The sequence below is a fragment of the Toxorhynchites rutilus genome, chromosome 1, assembly GCF_029784135.1.
Source record: "Toxorhynchites rutilus septentrionalis strain SRP chromosome 1, ASM2978413v1, whole genome shotgun sequence".
In the NCBI taxonomy this organism is placed as follows: domain Eukaryota; kingdom Metazoa; phylum Arthropoda; class Insecta; order Diptera; family Culicidae; genus Toxorhynchites; species Toxorhynchites rutilus.
The window spans coordinates 144,058,233-144,078,670 of record NC_073744.1 but is presented as its reverse complement, the minus strand read 5'-3'; the positions used below and the strand labels follow the sequence as shown (position 1 = coordinate 144,078,670).

General features: G+C 38.0%; 2 protein-coding genes across 4 annotated transcripts in view; one reads left to right on the top strand and one right to left on the bottom strand.

The window, feature by feature from the left end:
* Positions 1 to 31: 31 nt before the first annotated feature.
* LOC129764963 (guanylate cyclase soluble subunit beta-1) overlaps positions 32 to 20,438 on the bottom strand; it is a 105,267-nt gene continuing 84,860 nt past the window's right edge. For all 3 annotated transcript variants that reach the window (XM_055764663.1, XM_055764672.1, XM_055764679.1), the window contains exons 10-11: positions 20,057 to 20,214; positions 32 to 961 (exon numbers count right to left, since the gene is read on the bottom strand). In XM_055764663.1, the coding sequence (XP_055620638.1) occupies positions 781 to 961; positions 20,057 to 20,214 (339 nt within the window). In that variant the 3' untranslated portion in view covers positions 32 to 780. The remainder of the gene's footprint in view (positions 962 to 20,056; positions 20,215 to 20,438) is intronic.
* LOC129764978 (uncharacterized) lies at positions 7,000 to 20,022 on the top strand. Its single transcript, XM_055764694.1, has 4 exons — positions 7,000 to 7,626; positions 7,703 to 7,916; positions 19,426 to 19,521; positions 19,603 to 20,022. Exons 1-4 carry the CDS (start codon positions 7,305 to 7,307, stop codon positions 19,985 to 19,987), a joined length of 1,017 nt encoding a protein of 338 aa, XP_055620669.1. The 5' UTR covers positions 7,000 to 7,304; the 3' UTR covers positions 19,988 to 20,022.

The window sequence follows — 20,438 nt, the reverse complement described above, 5'->3', positions numbered from 1 at the left end:
AACATAAATAGAACAACACCGATGTGCATTGAAATAAGTATTTATTTTTGGTTTATTTGACCTACACCATTACTGTTTACCGATTTCTACAATTCCAGTACACCAAAAATTCCATATTTTGATTCTTTTGTGTTATTGATGTTTATGTCTCTTCATTGCCCGCCTTCAGCCGTTACCTCCTTTTTTTCTACATAAAATATTCACTATCTGCTTCTAGCAGCTACTATACTGTTGTCATCTAATAGTTTTTAAAGCTCACATGTGTCAAATCAACGTAGATTTAAGATGAAACCCCCTAGTAGTTATAGCAAGCCAAAACATAACAAATCGGCAGCGGCTTTATCTTTTTTTCCATACAATAAAATCTACAAACAAAATCAACAGTAGCTTATTAGTTCGAGTTACCATACTTTAGAAATAGCTTTCAGGTTTTGAGATAGAATGTACATCATTGTTGCTCAGAGTTTCTCCTATTGGTAATATGCTTTTTATTTACTATCTCTAACATCTACCTCCATGATGTACGGTTCGATATTATCTTGATTTTAGTTATGTTTATTGTAAAGTATGATTATTTGTTACTTTTTTTTTTATTTGGATGCTATCTTAGAATCAGAAGCTATCTATTCGAGCTTCAATTTTTGTTTTCAATTCATCGTGGCTTGATTTATTTCTACCGTATAGTTCCTTTCTCTTGATTACTAGTCTTCGAAATCTATCCACTTGGTTGATGCTCATCTTTCGATGAGTATCCATTAAGGTAATGGCATTTCATGCATTTTAATTACAGGAAGCAGCAGGCGCTGTAGGTGGTAGTGAAGGTGGTGGTTGCCCGTTGCTGTCTGAAGTTTTCCTGGTAAGGAACCAACACTCCATCGGTTCTGGTTTACCTTTCATCGTCACTAGGCCACGGTATTCCAAATGGAATGAAGGATCCTGATTGACCGGTTCGCAGAGAAGTCTGAAAAATAAAACAACAAATGAATGGAATGCTTTTTAGACTGTATATAATGTGTGAAATGGATATGTGCTTTCAACTAATTCAACTAACAATGTCTAGGAAAGTTCAACATATATTTGTAGTATAGTTCAGTATAATTATGTCTTGACAGACGAATTTTCGGATATAGAAATTCAATGAAAAACAAAACTGTAGATGTGAATTTGATTTGTTAACATTGTAGAAAATTTAGTTTACATAGTTCCTAAGTTCCTAAGATCTTAGGCTGATGGTGCCTGTTATTGTCAAAACCGCACCTTAATTGGTGTCGAATGTTTTGTTCAACATATTTATCGACGGCAGACAAACGTTGTTCTCTTTTTGTGAATGATTAAATCATATATATTATGTTGTCAATCTCCACTAGTCGGAGAAATTTTTCCATTAGGCGAAACTCACGACTATTGGGACGATCGGCAAGTTTTGGTACAACATTCAACTGTAGAATTTCATGACATTCCATCACGGTTTTAGCATAGTGATATGATGCCAGATGTTTTGGTCCAAAGGATTTTCGTTGTTGCTATTGATGAAAGCCAGAAACCGTTTTTGTTACTTTGTAAGACTCCAATCCTTAACATTGCTTTGAATTTTGGACGAATCATGGCCACATTTCTCCGAGCCGAGAAATCGTGAGTATTTCGAACATTGTTTTGATTCTTCCATACACATTTCATATAAAACGTAAATAATTACGACACCATATTTTACTTCACAATAGAAATATATTTCGTCTACACCTCGATATGTACCTCATTGATCTCGTACTGTGAATATGTAGTAAATACATTCTGTCAAATATATGCCTGGAATTTGTAATTTTAAACCTTCCCGCTGGATATTTTTCATTTTTCTAAAGTTGGTTCTACTGTCAGTGGTCTTAATGTCAATTTTGAACGAGATCTGTCTTTTACAGCGCCATTAAGAACAATTTAACTCTTTTTTGCTCGACGACTTTTGATATGGATAGATCTATAGGTCAAAGATATTATGTGAAGTTTTGGGTTGCAAATGTTGCAGCATACATTTGATGACTCAACTATATCGAAAACACGGGTGTATGAATGGTATAAGACATTCAGGGACGGCCGAGAAGAGATAAGCGATATGCCACTTCAAGGGTACCATCCACTGATGAAAACATCGACAAAATAAAAAAAAAGGTGCTTGAGAGTTTCTGCCCGTGAATTAAATATATCACACGAGACCTTTCGTCATTGATTGATGTTTTGGGCATGAAAAAAGTCACAGCACGACTTGTGCCAAAAAAACTCAATCCTTCTCATAAATATCATCGCACTCAAGTGGCTGAAGACATGTTTGAACGATCAAATTCTGATCCCAGGTTCATCCAACGCATAATTACTGGCGACGATACATGGGTGTGACTTTTTCCTATTTCTGTAACTCAAATTACCGCTTCGTGTGACTCGACGGAAGGTGATTCCTGAATGCAGTCATAAAAAGTGTGACTGGCTTGTTGAGAAAAGTATTTTGCTCCAGAAGGGGCCTATTTTGAAGGTGATAATATAAACTTAGATAATAAATAAAGCACTTTCCCTAAAATTTCGGCTGACCTCGCTGTTCGTGATATCGCAGATTTTCGTCTACCCTTAACCAGTTTCATCGAAGTTTTTAGCCCACGATAAATTGACTGTCGTACGTAATCACAGTGCTCAAGAAACGTTGTGGGATGATAATTGGGCGGCCGTTAGAAAAGTACACCTCAATGCTGAACGTGGCTTCTATAATGTTATAATGTTACACGACCACATTGCACAATGGTTCAGGAGATGCGTTTAAGGTGAAATTAGCTTCTAGAGCAAGGCAGTTATTGTCTAGATAAAAACTGTCGTCAAAGTTGTTACAAATGATAGGGCGCTCATTTCCATGTTATCTAAAATAGGGTGTCCAAAATATTCGATGAAATAAAAATTCTAACTTTCTTATCTTTATACATAGAGGTAAACATAGTTCGACAATGTTGTAGCCACAGTTATTTTAATAAACTTTGTAGAACAAAGTATTCTTCTATTTCCCAAAATAACCGATATAGAGCTTTTTTCTGAGTTGCGCGAGAGTCACCGTGAAAAAAACGTTTTTTTGTTCTAATTTTTATATTTAAAATTCTACATGTAAACTGTCAGCAGAAGACTTCTGGAACCTACTAAGCCAAACATTTTGCGATGTAAAACTTGTCAGTATCTCAACTCTACACAAATTTATTAATATTCCAATAGAGAGGGCTCAGAATGAAAGGGGTGTAAGTGATTTGATCGATTTCTCTACATCGACTCTCTCTTTTGGTCATAACTTTGCTGCAAACCCATTCCCAACTGTATTTAACAATGTGGAAGATAGGTCAAAACCTCATCTACCGGATTCTATAGCAAACTCAAATTGGAACGTTTTGGTAGTTATTCACTAAAGAAAATGTTAAGGAAGAGCAACAGATCAAGTCACTTACACCCCTTGCATTCTAAGCCCCTCAATAATAAACAAGGTCCCGTGGCGAGCATGTGTTACATGTGTACAGCGTATCGTCCAATTTTTCCATCTGTCGATCCATCAAACAGGTCATTTCTCACGTTAATGAATAACCCAGATTCTATTGTTTCCTTCTCTTCACACTATCACTCCCTATGAAGCAAATATTAAGCTTATGTCGATTTTCTAATTACGGTATCTGAATATAAGCATTCCTCAAACACATACAATATCAAGTTTCTTGTATTAAATTCGAGGTGATATGGTTTCAATATTATTGGCAGACTAGCTGACTCGGCGAACTTCTTCTCACAAACAATTGATATTTTCATTTAAATAATTTCGAACGCTCAAGTCCCCACAGAAATTGTTTTTCTGTAAGTGATCTATATTCGTGGTACATAATTCCTTTTTAGACCCTTTCCAAAGGGTCTGGCTGGGTAAGGGAGTAAAAAGTGCCCTCAAACCAAATCACCAGCTGTATGGAAAATATTGTATAGAGTACTAAATAAAACATTTTGGCAGTAGTACCATATATTTGAGTCATGTGGAAGAAACAACACATACGAATGCATTCAAATAAAAATTAGAGCAAAAGTGGGTCTTAATGTAATATTTCTTTCAATATTTCAAAATACCTAAGAATTTTTTTTGTACCGCGAAAAAAACTCTAAAAATTCTGAAAAAAAATCACATATACCTAAAATAGACGTAGGAAGAAATTTGAATTCAAACTAAAGTAGTACTGAATTTCAGAATAAAAAAATAAAATTTGATTTAAAATTAAAATAAAAATTAATTTAATAATCAATAATTAATAATTAATGAAGAAATTGTTTAAAAATATTGATCGATACACCTTAGTAAGATGTACTTTCAGTATTTTTTTTCCATATTTTTGTCCCAAAGCTATTGAGAATGGCGTGAAAAAAAAACGAGAAGGTGCAGGTGTTGAAAAAAACGAGAAGGTGCAGAAAAAATGTCGGGGGAAAAATGTCGGAGGAAAAAAATGTCGTATTTCTGATCGAAATTCGACGCTTTATTTAACATACTTAAAATTATCCAATTTAAGTCAAATATGTGCCGTTTTGTTCGCAAACTTGATGCCATTTAGAAGGCAACTTTATTATTCCCCCTTATAAAACCCCCCCCACAACCCCCACCCCCCCTTATTTGCAAAAACCTCAGACAGCCAGTTTTCGCAAGCCTCTGTTGAGGCCAACTTTGTATCACCAAGAGCGTTTTGCATGGAACGGAAGAGATGATAATCACTTGGAGACAGGTCCGGACTATACGGTGGGTGCAATAGGACATCCCATCCGAGCTCCCGTAGCTTCTGACGGGTGTGAGGCCGAGCGTTGTCCTGGTGGAAAACAACACCATTCCTATTGATCATCTCTGGCCTCTTCTGGTCAATCGCCTGCTTCAAACGGTCAAGCTGTTCACAGTAGAGAACCGAGTTGAGGGTCTGGCCATAGTTGAGCAGCTCATAGTGGATGATTCCCTTCCAATCCCACCAAACACACAGCAAAACCTTCCTGGCCGCCAATCCGGGCTTGGCGATGGTTTGGGCTGGCTCACCGCGCTTCGACCACGACTTTTTTCGCTTTAGGTTGTCGTACGTGATCCACTTTTCATCACCAGTCACCATCTTCTTCAAATGTGGGTCGTGTTCGTTCCGTTTCAGCAGTGCATCGCAGGCTTTCGGTTTGATGATTCGGTCTAAAAGATTTTTTTGCGTCAACTCGTGTGGCACCCATACATCCACCTTTTTTTGGAATCCAATCTTCTGCAAATGGTTCCAAACGGTTTTATGGTCTATACCCAGTTCCTGGTCAATCGAGCGAGTGCTCACATGCCGGTCTACTTTGATGATTTCAACGATGTTATCGGTTTCCACGACGATTGGCCTACCAGTACGGGGTGTATCTTCGACAGCCAGAACACTAGAACGAAATCGATCAAACCAACGCTGTGCTGTGCGAATCGTTACAGTATCGGGTCCATCCAACTACACGAATTTTTTTCGGCCGCCTTCGCTGCAGTTTTACCTCGCAGGTAGTAAAAACGTAAAATATGGCGAATTTCTTGCTTGGTGGACTCCATCTTTCACGCGCTATGACTTGAGACTGAAAAGGACATTCAGAACACTGGCAAAACGACCCTTGTATCACAGATTGTCGTCTCTAAATAGCCGTATAGTATGACCCGATGCGATGAGTACAACACAAGATATGTTTAAGTGTTGCCATATATTGACAATATACGACATTTATTTATCCCCAACCCAATATATGGTACTACTGCTGTTAAATGTTTTATTTAGTACTCTAAACAATATTTTACATACAGCTGGTGATTTGGTTTGAGGCCACTTTTTACTCCCTTACGCAGGCAGACTCTTTGGAAATATAAAAAAAAATGTTTTTGTACCGCGCAACACTGAAAAAAATCTGAAGAAAATCACACATATCTAGAAAAGCCGTAGTAACACATTAAAATATGAATTAGAGAAGTACTGAATCTCTGAATCCCAAAATTTTTTTTTTCAAAATTTCTTTATTTTTGTAGTACTTCAATTTTTGATAAATATTTTGTTTGATAATTTTTGTTGATATACCGTAGTAAGATGCACATTCGATTTTTTTTTCAAATTTTTATCTCGAAGCTTTTGAGGATGGCGTGAAATAAACGAAAAAGTACGTTTTTCACTATAAATAGATCCTACGACATATAAACCGCCAAATTGCAACAACATTACCTTCAAGTTTTCCAACTTTCCGAATGATTTTCATAACTTATTTGGCATATAAATCTGACGCAGACTAAGACGCATCGATCCTGATACTGACTGTTAAATCCGTTGCCCCGTTCTTGAGTTAAATCGTGAGGAACGGACACCAAATCATTTTTTTTTATATAGATGTCTAACCTATTTTAAATCGCTGCGAACTATTCACAATAGCTGTAGCCATTTTCAGAAATTTACCATCACGATCTGAACATGAGAAGAAGTCGATAAGAACTCATTGGACGGAACGACTGCACCAAAACCAGCACTTCATGAAATAGTCAAAATTATTGTGACACATTGGGAAACAAAATCCGAAAAATCCGCAAACGAATCGCACCGATACAACAGTCCTCCTGTTAGTTAATCTAAAGTGGCTTAAAACTGTCGTCAGAACAAATCGCATCCTTATTCCGCAGTGCAATAACGAGGTAATGGTGAATGAAATCGAACAACAAGCTTCCTGTGTTTACCATTTCAATGGGTTCTGCTGGGGGAACGCCCCTTCCACGATTCCGCGCTCGCTTTTCCATATTTACGGCTGCTGGCGTATCGGAAAAAGAAGTCCTACAAGCGCGTCCCTTTGCACGTACTTCCCTTCGTCCGAACGCGGCGTGGTTTTCGATTTCTCCAGGGGAAAACTAGTCTTATAATCCGAGGCTAACGCTCCGCCGTACAGTTTTCTATAGCGATGGTATAAGTACGCCTCAGGTAAAAGTAATTGAATTTTTTCCCTCCAGTCCCAGTCTCGAGGCAGTCGACTTTTTCCATCTGTCGAAAGCAAGTCTACAAACCGTGCCTTCTCCTGCCGCGGTTCGGTCGTCCAGATTTGGACTGTGTTGGAAGGAAGCAGAGATTCCATATCGCGTATAAAATTGAAATAAAAATTCTTCCGTCGGCTTCTAGCAAGGTGGCAAGAAGAGAAGTGAAAATAATTAACCGATGCTGCTGCAATAATAGTGGGCAACGACGGTGAGTTGCGGAAAGGTTCTATCGGGTGCGCGGAGATTCGTGAGGACTGCAGCAATGGAATATGTTTTCGATGTGTTCTTCGAGGAGTCCTTCCTGACGATGGAGCGCAGTGGTCTGAAGACCCGCAGCGGACGGAGGGATGTAATTGATCATTTGAACTCGGTCATTTCCGGGTGTATCGAGGGCCGCCAGACGGCGAGCCCCCAGCTAGCGGTCGGATTGGCCGTTAAGTCAGCGATTGATTACCACCGGAAGATGAAGGACGGTAATCATCGGGTGTGCATGATGGGCAAGTACCACAACGTACTGTACATCGCGCTGAGGGTTGCATGGGATTGGAGTTTGGAGGACTCGGGAATTGTCAAGTGTTTGCTAGGTATTGATTGTTTGGTTCTGTGGTTGGGTGGTTGGTTTGGCGATATGTGGGGTAATAATTAGTTGATAACTTTCAGAGGAGATCTACTGTTGTGAGAAAACTTTCGAACGGATCTTTCTGGGAGCACTGTTCGGATCGAACGCACCGCATTTCATCGCTGGCTGGAAGAGTGATTTCAAGGATCAGGACGAGAATCTTCGCGCGCTTGTGTTCTTTCTGCATCATGCTGGTCGAACCGGATTGTGCTTTCCGAGTTATTCATACGAGTATCAAAGTACCGTGCCTACTCAGTAAGTTGATGTGTACCAAAACACAGTTATCCTTATTTCCACAATATCATCGATATTACTATATGATACACATTTCATTTAAATTTTGGTTGGGCTTAGCAACAATTGTCCACGGGGAAAAGTGGAGAGATTTTTAGTTAACCCAATCGTGAAAATATGGGAAAATTATGCGGAATTTTTCAGCCACATGCAATGACCTAACATATGCGATGCTATGGAAAGTTTTCACCTGCTCTGCGCTCTTAATTTTTTTTTTGAACTCGCGCTTCGGACGCGCAAAGCATGCCAAAATGGGAGGGTTATTATGAATTTGCTCCCTTTTTTGTTATGACGTTACCTTGCTGTTATACGAAAATTTATTCATTCATGCATTCAATTATTTGTAAAATGTATCTGCCGTATGTCATACATATTTGATATAATGGAAACAGTCACTTATTCTGCAATGATTCGCATCAATAATTCAGAACCCAACTCAAAGAATTATAACTGTTGGCATCTAACCGAAATTGAATACTATCTTAAACCCGATGTTCAGCTTCTAGCGCCGTTGTTCAGCGGTTACGATGTGGAACAGAAACTGCTATGTTTTGTATCTTCAGAAAGGGCGGAACATTCACCGCATTCATCCATCCCACTATAGATAATTTCGTTAAGAAATGCAATCCAATCTATTCGCCTTCCTTGTCGGTCAACTTAGACTAGGCAAGCTAGGCTAATATGAATATTTCATAACGAGCATGCCTGGAGGTTCGCTGCAAAATAACGTAAACAGTGGAACGTAATTTGTTTATGGTAATGATTACATGACGCATAATTATGCGCCAGATCTACGATTAACGATGTTCCAAAAGTTGGTTCTGGTTAAGAGGCACAAATTCTATAAAATAATACTTGAAATTCTAATGAATTGAATACAAAAAAAAACCTGCAACTGTTGCTCAACGGTTGGTATTTATGTTGCTCTTCTACACCATCAAAATGGACGCGATCATTGTCACATGAAAATCATTCAGTCTTTCAAAGTTCGAAAATAAAAAGAATTGCCAAAGAGTACAGCTGATTAAAATTGATTTTATGAAGTGTGGTTTATTTTTGTCAAAATTGAGGATTTTTTTCGGAAAAAAAAACCTAGGGTTGCGTTATACTTGTGGTAAAACCACAAGGTTGACGTAGGACTAACGTAATCAATTCTCAATGAAGGATACGTTGAATGATTTCAGAAGTCCAAGCAAGTGCAAGCGTAGAGCTTCTTTTGTAGATGTTCTTCGGATGCATTCTCAAGTGAAACATTTTGCACGTCCGTTAAACACGGTAGCAAAATAATTTTTGAGCTTTTGGAATAAATTTGAGTTATTGAAATAAAAACTTCCCTTAATCTGCAAAGAGTTATTAACCCTTTTTGGACGAATTCATTTCCTTTGTAAGAGAAATAAATTCGACTTATTCTTATATCTACCAACGATAATAATCTTTGGTTTAAACCGAGTACCGTTATTTATTATTCACACAAACTCTTTTTTAATTCGTGACCAGGTCCACTAGACATTAAAGTTCGTATAGAACAAAATAATTAAAAAAAAACATTTTAAGTTAAACGGTTTCATTGTGATTGAACATAGCAATGTACTTCAAACTAAAAAATTATAAAAAAACAGTAGGAATGCTTCATTATGATCAATATTAGCGCAAATGCAATCCTAGTTGAAGGCAGTTTTGCGACTGGCACGTGAACGCAAATAACTTATAACACTCCCGTAAGACATTCAAGGTGCTTGATATTCCCCAATTAATTTTTTGGCGCACAACATTTTATTGCCCCTGGCAATGCGTTCGTTTTTTTTTGCAGGGCTCGTGCCTGCCTTCCTCTTCTTCTTGCTCATCACACATTACGCGAAGCGTCTAATTTATGAATAACGCGAAAAACGAACTGCAAAACCACACGACGATATCCAAGTTGGATTACCACTGGTGGAGTCCAATTTTAGATCGAAGCGCAGCGAAAGCAAAGTGATCTGGATTGCTCAACAGTCCGATGCCTAATGAATGTTTGCCTCAGCGAGACCCACTGTTTATACTTTAGGCAAGTATTCCCCTCCATTCTTCTACTTTTCCTTTGTTCACGGAGACTTTGAATTCTACGATTTCCCCTTCGTTGATCGTCGATAAGTTGCTCGTTTTTGACAGCTCTGTTCGGGAAAGCACACAAATGGACAGAACAAATGTGTGGGAAAATGGAAACGCTTAAAGTTTTCATGAATTTTAACCATTTACAAACCAGGGGAATCAAATGTATAGCATATTAAACAAATCTTACGGAATTTCCGATTCGTTTAGTATGTAAATCGCTGAAATAAGTTCGCGGCAAAAATAGTTATCAATGTTAACTTTATTTCATAAAAACGTGACCTGTTTTCTGATTTGGCACCCTCAATGAAAGACGTAGTTCTACGTCAAAAATAATTAGGCAAGTAGCAGTTAGAAGTTATCACACTCCTTCTTTAATTAATCTAGGGCATTGATGAGAGTAAAATAAAATCGTGGGGTATATGATGAAACAACTAATAAAGGAAATCTGATGTGCCCCACGATTTTATTTTAATCTCATCAATGCCCTAGATCAGGGGTTTTCAATTTATAGCAAATGCTCCCACTTGAAAACCGACCTCGAGAAAAACATTAATTTCATTTCACTGGGCATATAGAGATTTATCTTGTTTACTCCGGCTCAAATGGAATGTAACTGGGACGCGCAACCGAAATAGAGTTGTTCCCAGTTGGGTATTAACAACGCAAATAATATTTATTTTCTTGACTAAAAAATGCAGGTGCTCCGTCAAATGTTTTTGCTATAAAAAGTGCTCTGCCATAAAAAAAAAACTGAAAACCTCTGCCCTAGATTAATGATGGAAGGGGTGTGATAACTGCTAACTGCTACTTGCCTAATTATTTTCTAGTTTTTAGTACATTACTATATTTAATAACAATGAAAACGTTTAAATTAACAAGTTTTTTTTACTTACTTTATTTTCTAGTTTTTAGTGCATTATCTGTTTCATTATAATATCTCTACAATGAAACCAATGTACTGTATTCTATTAGTCAAATCATTTCATTTGATATCAATATTTAGTGGATTGTTGAAAATACATAGTGTGATACAACCATACATACATATATACATACACACAATCAATTCAAGCTTAATTAAACTAAATAAAAGTAATTTGCTATTTCGTGATTGCGGCCACCTTGGGTTCGGAGTTCTCAAGTTATGTGATCTACTATTCAATCCCTTTCATTTGACACTCATAATAACTGGGTCTTGATAAAAATATATATCGCCATATATATGGCCACCGCCAGGCCATTTTAAATTTGCATTTTTTCATAAATAACTGTGTTCTACTGGTCAATCCATTTCATTTGATACTCATATTGAGGGGGTATAAAAACAATATATTTGTTGCCGTTTTGTAAAGGTGCCCATTTTGAGTTTGCATTTCTAATGAATAATTGCGTTCTACTAGTTAATTCCTTTCATTTAATACCCATATTAATGGGGTTTTGAGAAAATATGTAGTCCGCCGTTTTGTAGTGGCAGGGTTTGCATTTTCATAAATAACCGTGTTCTACTAGTCAAGCACTTTCATTTGATACCCTTATTGATGGAGTTCTGAGAAAATATGGGATCCGCCATTCTGTAGCGGCCGTTATTTTGGATTTTTAAGATCATGAAATACGCAGTTTTATAGTGACTGCAGAGATAAAGGTGTGTCCCAAATTTCAGATTAACCGGTCAACAGGAAGGGGATCAAATTTCTATTAATGTGGGATTAATGTGGGGCGCTACAGACAAACTCGTTACAAACATACAAACATGTTACAGGGCAAGCTGAATAAAACCATTTAAAAAATGAAAACTATTACATGATCGAATAAAGCATTTAGAATGATTCCTTGCTGCGGTGGCCGAGAGCAGGCAAACGAACGCATAGAGTTAACGTTCAAAATAGTCTCTTGATAGAATCTCTCAGCACTGCATTGTTTTCATAAATACGAATAATTGGCTGATACTAAGGGGAGCCGTGAAGGCAATGTTTCCAAAATTCCAGAGTCCATTCGTCATCTAGCTTCCGCACGAATCCGCTCGAAGTGCACGACCTTATTGTTTACATAGGACTACAGTATTACTCGATTCGATTCATTTGTTTGTCACTTCGAATATTATGCTAGCGTACATAGAACCTTCTGAATTTAATTTTTAGTACAAAATTTTGAACGCCTTAAAAGGGTTAATGCTTCACGTGGGTCGGTAGAAGCCGCTAGAAAAAAGTGTTTTGTTTGGTTTTTGTCAATGCATCGCGAAAGATCTTCTTCTCGAACAACAAAACTGACATGGGATGGTCTTTTTCGCAGCCGAAATACACTCTGTTACGGGTGATTACATATTTCTTCCACCCCACCTTTATCTACCTTTGACAACACATAATATCAGAAATGCTTACGTGTGGTTCTAGCATACGTAAACTCTTTCCGCCTAACGGTATGATAACTGACGCGGTTCGGATAACTAACTCGCCTTTCCAAAGAGCGTCCTAGGATTTCAGAAAATAATTTTAAAAAAATTTCAAGTTCGCGCTACGGCGCGATATCTTTCAATCACAACCCGATGCATTTTCATTCCGTACGAGAATTTTTGCGCGACTGATTGGCACAGTGAGCTTTGCAATGGTAGTTTTTGGTATGATAGAGATTTTAAACAAAAAGGTTCATTCGTCTCTAGCCTTGAAAAAGGCTATTTAGATAACTAACTCTAACTCTCGGTATTGATAAAGGCTATATGGAAATCCTTGCGGGTCACCGCCATCCGTTTGATTGCTCGGCAGGTCACTGATGAATCGTGAATGAATAACTGCACCACGCAGCTGCATTAGCTGCATGTTATAGACGGCGCAATATTTTTTTAAAAGTTAACGAGATTTCTCAAAAATAGCTAGATGGCTGAAAAATAGGGGCGGATAATTCAGACTGTGCGTTTGACATGTTCCTACACTATTAGGGGAGAAGGCGATGTTGTGCTTGAAACATTCTTCAAGAAATCAGCCTAACTGTGAGCTAGGTGTAGGCATTTGTTTGAAGTATCTTTGAAGCATCTTGTCACAAGCATCAAATTGTTCAACGATGTTTCGGATTCTTCAACTGTTATTTTCACGTAACGAGAAAGAAAAAATGAAAAATCAACGTTAGTGTAAGAGACCTAGATTGGGGAGCAGTCTGTTGTCCTTCTGAATGTTGAAGACGAAGAAACAAACTCATCGAAACGCCATTTGTGGAGAATTTGATGTGGAAAAAATTACGATAGTAATAATTTGCGATAATATATTTATGGAAGAGCTAGCCGAAAGAGATATCACTAATGGCTATGGAATAGCTATGTAATACAATTAAAATCATGTAGGAAAAACTATTTTTTTCCTCGTCGTTTCCTTTTCACTCTCCGCCAACACTTTTTACACCATTTATATTAATTTACTGGTTGTCTGGCAAAGTCTCGGAACGACTAATTAACACATTTTCCGTCATCCGTCGTGCAGAAATAAAGTCTCATTTCCCATGACAAAGCGTTTTCTCTTCAGATTTCCCAATCACCCATCCATGCGCAGATACCCTTTCCGTCATCTATCATGATGTTGGCAATGGTTATTAGATATAAAAAATTATAATACGAAAACAATGTCTTCCGCTATACAATTTGCCAAACACTGTGTTAGTACGCTTCTAGAGAAATTCGAGATAAATGGTGTTTATTGCCTCGAATTGGGTTTCCTCGTAAAATAATTCTCTTTCATTGCATTTGAATATGATTTCTACACCAAAAATTCATATTTTGTACATTTTTCGACATCCTCATACACTACTTTGAATGAACTTTAAAGTCTGCTCCATTTTTGTTTATTTATTTGTGCATTTGACGTTGTAACACAACAACAAGCATCTTTTGCCAATCGAATCGGAAATTCCATGAGATCTGTTAGGTATGCTCTACATTACGATCCCCTAATCCGTAAATAGTTCAAATTAACGAAAAGTGGAAGCAATTTCCATTTTTTTTCATTTCCCCATGCATTTGTTCTGTACAATTGTGTGCTTACCTACCCGCACAATTGTGCGTGTTCGTTCTTTGAACAAATGAAGGGAGAACATATTGCAACCAAAGCTCCTCCCGTTGATAACTGATTTGGTAGAAAAAGAAGATCCTCGATTTCAGATCCAGTCAGCCCTCAGTCGAACGCTTTTTATCAGTGGAATCCTCTCATGCATTTGCCCTGCGCATTTCAATACAATTGCGGTCATGCAATGATTCCTCTATAGACACAAGCTTTGCTGTTCATGCTCCCTCCGTTTGCATCTATTACAAAGGCGAGTAAATCATCCGCTCATCCGTTGAGCAATTGATCGTGTGCTCACTCTAAGAATCCTTCATTGAAAATTTTCTGAATGGCTTTTCACAAAAAATAGCTGAGAGGGAGGGACGCGAGCGAATAGATGACTCTCTGCCTCCTCAAAACGATGTCACAACAAAGGCACTATCATTATAGTTTTCTACTTCTGTTCATCTGTTTCATTTATAACTTATGGTAAATAGATTTTGATTATTCGAATACCAATTTTGGAATAGTTCTAACCTAGGTCATGTGGAGTCAATCAAATTTATTTTTCAAATGCATTTTGCTTGAACACATACTCTTGCCACTTTTTCCTCATGCTGTCAACTGTTTTTCCTATAGAAGGTGTATTGTCTTACTGACGAAATCTTTGAGACGTTTGATTCCTGCCACACCCAGCTAGGAATTGTTTATTTTAGTATTATTCAATAATTATACCTAACTGCCATGGTTTGGAGCATTTTGCATAGCATACAACATGAGAAAAACAAAGCTCGACAGTCGAAATACGTTTATTTTAGTATTATGCATTGATCCTGACGTTTTTCATGAACTCCAATGAAATAAATGTTATAATTAGTGTTATAGTGTTACAGTTATAAGTAGCGTACGTGTACTAAAAAGTTTTCATGGAAGAAAAAAGTTCAAATAATATAATTCTAGCGTTTAGAATCATAAAAACCAATTAACGAGAAGTAAAATTGAGTTATAATTAAATTTAGAGAAGTTAGTGAAGAGAAGTTAGAAGTCAATAATACTGCAATTTCAGTATCTAACAAAATGTAAAGTGGTCCTTTATGAATTTGAACGCTAGCATTATTTGATGGAAAAATGTCGTCTCTTAATTTTTATTAATTGTATTATTTTTGCCTTTAATAAGAATACACTCTCTATGAAGTGGACTATTATAAGAAAAGTAACACTTTTTTTCTCCTGATTATTCTGTCTCTTTTGATATTTCTATTGGATTCTTTTTGGCAATCAATTTGAATCTATCCGCATGACCCAGGATCAAAGTAATACATCGCATAATACAAGCATAATCGAAATGCACCAATGCGAACCAACCGCATCTTAATCGCACGCTCGGAATACAAAAGCAATGTTCGTTCTACGGACACTGTGGAGAGAGAAAGTATTAACCCTTTGCGGTCGGAATTAATTTCCCTTGGAAGAGATCGTCTTATTTTTCCACGTTTATAATCTTATGTTTATACCGAGTACCGTTATCTATTATTTATAGAATCGACGTATTAGTTCGGGAACATTATCACTCGACATCAAAACTCGTTTAGGAAAAGTGTAAACTGTTACAGGTAAACTTCGATATAACGTACATTTCGCTTTCAAAATTGTACATTGTATCGAATTGTACGTTATATTGAAGCAAAATAATGAACTCAGGAACATAACTAACATTACTTTTTTGTGTTGTTGTTTGGGTTAGGTAAATAAATAATGATGGAAAAATTTAACTAAAAGATGAAGACGACCTTTCTCATGATGTTTCCTTTCATGCTGATTGATTCATTTAGAATCCGCAATCATAAAACCAGTTGTATCTCGAGATTGGCTAAAAGTACAGGCCACCAAGTGACGTTTTTTGAACCTGTGAGATTGACATGAAATTCTAAATACCTATTTCGGAAAATATTTTTTACACATTGAACATTTGTACGTTATATCGAGGTAAAATGTACGTTATATCGAGGGTACGTTATAACGAGGGTACGTTATATCGAAGTTCCCCTGTACATGGTTGAATAGAGTATTCAGTATAATTCCTAGCTGTGGTGGCTGAGAGCAGACAAACGACCGTATGGGTGTAAAATCAGAAAATTTAATTTTCATTAACCAGGCTTGCTCGTGGCAGCGAGCGGTCAACATCGCTTTGGGACTCGATGGTACGTCATGCTGTTATGTGTCGAATGCAATCGTGGTGCGATTTGGTTGGCAACATCGAATACAAGGTTTTCATGTCGTTTCACACTTTGTGTATTTTTGCACACGGACACAATGCACGCAGTTTTCTGCGTTGACAAATGTATTGAAATGGTTACGATTAGGCGGTTTTAATGTTGATTAGAGGAGTGGAACAACCATTATGATGGCACAAACATATGGTCGCCCGTAGACTGTGTGTGTGTCAACCAGAAACGTCATATTATTCTCGTATGGGAAAGAATGCCTAATGACTCAAACATCTTGAGTTCATTCTAGAAAAACAGGGCTCATTCCACATCACAAGTTTAGAAATTTCGATTTATACTTAAAATAACCCGAAATAATGAACAAGCGGATTGAATAATATCATTTCATAGTCCTATGCAGTGGCGTCGAGTGAATCTGTCGCACCCTGTGCGGAAGAGTTGATTTGTGTATAATTTTCGGTAATCAAGAATGCTCAAAACAGTTGAAAATTCAACTTGAGTAATAACAGTTGCGTAAACTATTATTTCGTTCCTTTGGAATAGCTAAAACATTTCTTCCTTGATTTTCAACTGTCGGAGTTATCACACTCGGGGATGCGTACTCTGATTTCTGATGCAAAGATGCAGATTGTACAGCCAAAAATAATGTAATGCCAGCAGCCACGGGAATTACACATTAGAATGCCATCGCTGTTTATGTTTGTCAGCTCCACAATCGAAATAAATCGTTCTGGCGGAGTTTATAATCAGTTTATTGTGATAACTTATTACGCATTTAACTGTCTTCGCTGCTGGATAAGATCCAGCTCTATGCCACTTGTGTAAAACGTAAACACCATTATTACCTTACAGTTGTTTGTCGCCATTCTAAATAATTGACCTCGCAAGTGAAAATAACTTTGTTACTTCTTTTCGGATATACAGTCTATCGCAAAATTGAGTGTACAAATGCTACTTGACGATACTTTCCAATTATTTGGTATAAAATATTTTGAATATATTGATTCTTTTGATGCATATTTATTACTCGCACATTTAACTAGCTGTACGTGCAATAAAATTCCGAGAAAAGTTTTCTGCTAATTGTTTATCCCTAAAAATTGAAAACAATCTCTATTCTAGGCATCGCAAAATTGAGTGTACACCTTAAATTTCTCCGAACAAATTAGTCTTGTAAGTAAGTTTTTTTTTGTGAATTAACGTACTTTTTTCATCAGTGATTGGTGTCAACACTTAATCATTGCTTGGGCAATATTGGTTTTTGTTTTTTTTTATTGATGAAACCATTGAAAATCTCCCGGTAGAGAACGCAAACGGATCGTATCTTCTGCTGATGAATGGGTAATTGTTCGAACATTGCGAAAGAACCCTAAAACAAACATTACTGAATTGACTACCGATGAGGCCGGCATCATTGGAAGACCTGTCTGCTCAGACGCTGTCCGGAGAGCATACAGGAACAATCTGAGAGGTCGTGTTGGCCGTGAAAAGTATTTCATCTCAAAGATGAATATGAAAAAAAACGACTATAGTTCGTCATTTGTAAACAGACCTAAGGAGTACTCGGTATACACATACGAGGTCTTTTATACGGATGAGCCACAAACCAATATCTTTGAATCGAATGGAAGACAGATGGCGTGGAGGAAACCTGGATCGGTGCTTCAGATTCAGCATTATCACATTATCACATTATCACTAAAACACGGCGGCGATAGTCAGATGATGCATGGTACATCGACGGCTTCTGGAACTGGAACCATGATGTTTATCGATTCCGCGAAGAACAAGAATGGCTGATCTTCCTGAAACGTAACCTGCAGTCTCCCGTTCAGAAATTCGGTCTCCATCGTGATTACTACTTTCAACAGAATAATGACTCGAAGCAAACTGACTTCGTGGAATACCTGGAATACCTGCTCTATTATGTCCCAATCAACTCAAAACATCTACAAAATCACCGAACTTGAACATTATTGAGTATACAGTAATCGCTCACTCACTGGTCCTGGTTTAACCGGTCTGCTTTTTAACAGGGCGAACGTTAACTGGTCCTTGGATCAGTTAAAAAGCCGAATTTCGTAAACAATTGACGCCATTTTCAAATGGAAGATTTGCTGTGAGGGGCTTCGAATGTAATTTGGAATGTTATGAAAATTGACATTATTTTCGCATGACAAAAACATTGATTAAATTACAGTAAAATCATTTCTTCAAATTATATTTCATACCTGTTGTCGCACTCAATGCGAATCTTCCATTGAAATCCTTTTGTTTATCCAATTTCATGATTAACGCGAATCAAACAATTCATTGAAGTTCCCCTCGATTTTATTTGACGTTTTACACGCCGGACCAGTTAAAACGCGAATGTCGATAACTGGTCTTCCCTTTTCGCCCAGTTACCGAATGTTTACTGTATATGGTGGGAAAACAAAAATCATCCATCCATTAAAATCGAGAGAACGAAGCGGAACTCAAAACGACGGTTACGGAGATCTGGGTACTTATGTCTACGGTGACCAGAAATCTCGCCTCAGGGCTCGCAGGAAGTGTTGGACGCCGGGGGGGGGTTTAAGGTCATACCAAATACTAGGGGATTTATTTTTGTTATCTATTAACATTTCCGAACTGATTTCAATTTTCGTTTTAAGAAATACTTGAACTGTACACCGAATTTTGTAACGCCGTAGTTGGAGATATTTTGTTTGTATTTTAAACAAACACTACATGTCAGTAAAATGGATCGATTTTACGATGAATATAAGTCGCATTTCATTATTTATTTTTTAACCCCGTAAAACTAAACAATAACAAACTAGCACGAGTTGTATACTGAATTTTGCGATTGACTGTGCCTAAGCACTCATGTTTTTGTGAAACCGGTATCTCCTGTATCTCATTTTCCTGACAAGGGAGAGGTTGACCCACTTAGTAACCAGCAGCTTCATTTTCGACTTCAAACCAGCCATTGTGTATTATTTACGAAGCATCATTATCATCGTATCGCTCGAACCCACTTATCTTCACCTTCGGTACAGATGCAAAGCCTCACTCTAATCCGCTATAACCCCAAAGCATGATTGTGACCCGCTAATGCACACAGCTTGTGGTCTCTCTCTCTTCCAGATTCATTGACGTTCCAATCGAATCGTGCGGTAAAGCGGCACCGCTGCGGGTGGCCATCCAAGCATCGGCACCAGATGTTCTGATGATATTATTACGGTACTTAGTATTCATTAGCTAGCCCAAAAGCTTCACAGCAATTAACACCTCCTCTCTGTTTGTCCTCTCGCTCTCATCCAGTCACGGGGCCGATCCCACTCCGGCCGACGGAGGCTCTTCACCGATCGTGAGCATCCTGGACAAACTGCTCGAGTACGAGAGCCGTGGCTATCCTTATCAGCTGGTATCCTGTCTCCGGCTGCTGCTGCGCTGCACCATCATGGTGGAGTTACCTTATAAACCGGCTCTGTTCCACGTACGCAGGGAAATGTTTGAGAAAAAGTACGCGCCGCTGCTGGCGGAAAAACTCATCCCCCCGGAGCAACTTTTCGGAGTGCCAAAGCTGAAGCGTATGTGTCGCTGTCACGTACGCAATCAACTGCGCAATAATTTTCAATTGCCTCGTGGTATCAATAAATTGGCGGTTCCACGAAAAATTAAGAAATATATCGATCTGATGGATTGATTCCAGTCGGTGGCCCGGGTAGACATGGGTACAAATGAGTGTGTTTATGTGTTTGTGTGGGTAACTTACCTGTATGTCGTTTCGCTGATGTTGATTCGCCCGTGGACACCGGTCGTTTCCGTTCGACTCGTTAAGTTAACCGTATTTCCGAACAGGCAATACCGGGGCATTCGGTTGCCGATCACACCGGTCACAACTTCGCCTGAATGGATGCCAATGGTGATTTTCTGGGGATGGTTGAGAGAGAGAATTTCAGCATTAATATCAATTTATGGTTGATTCTGCATCCAGATAATAAGAATGCCAACGGTTCTTTTTCTTTCGGATGACAAGCTGTCAAATGAATAGTAGTAAAGTGAATCGATAACTTTCATACTGGGATGGTTTCGAACTGCCACCACCAGAATATTTATCAGCTCCTAGCATCTATTACTCCATATCGAGGTTCCTT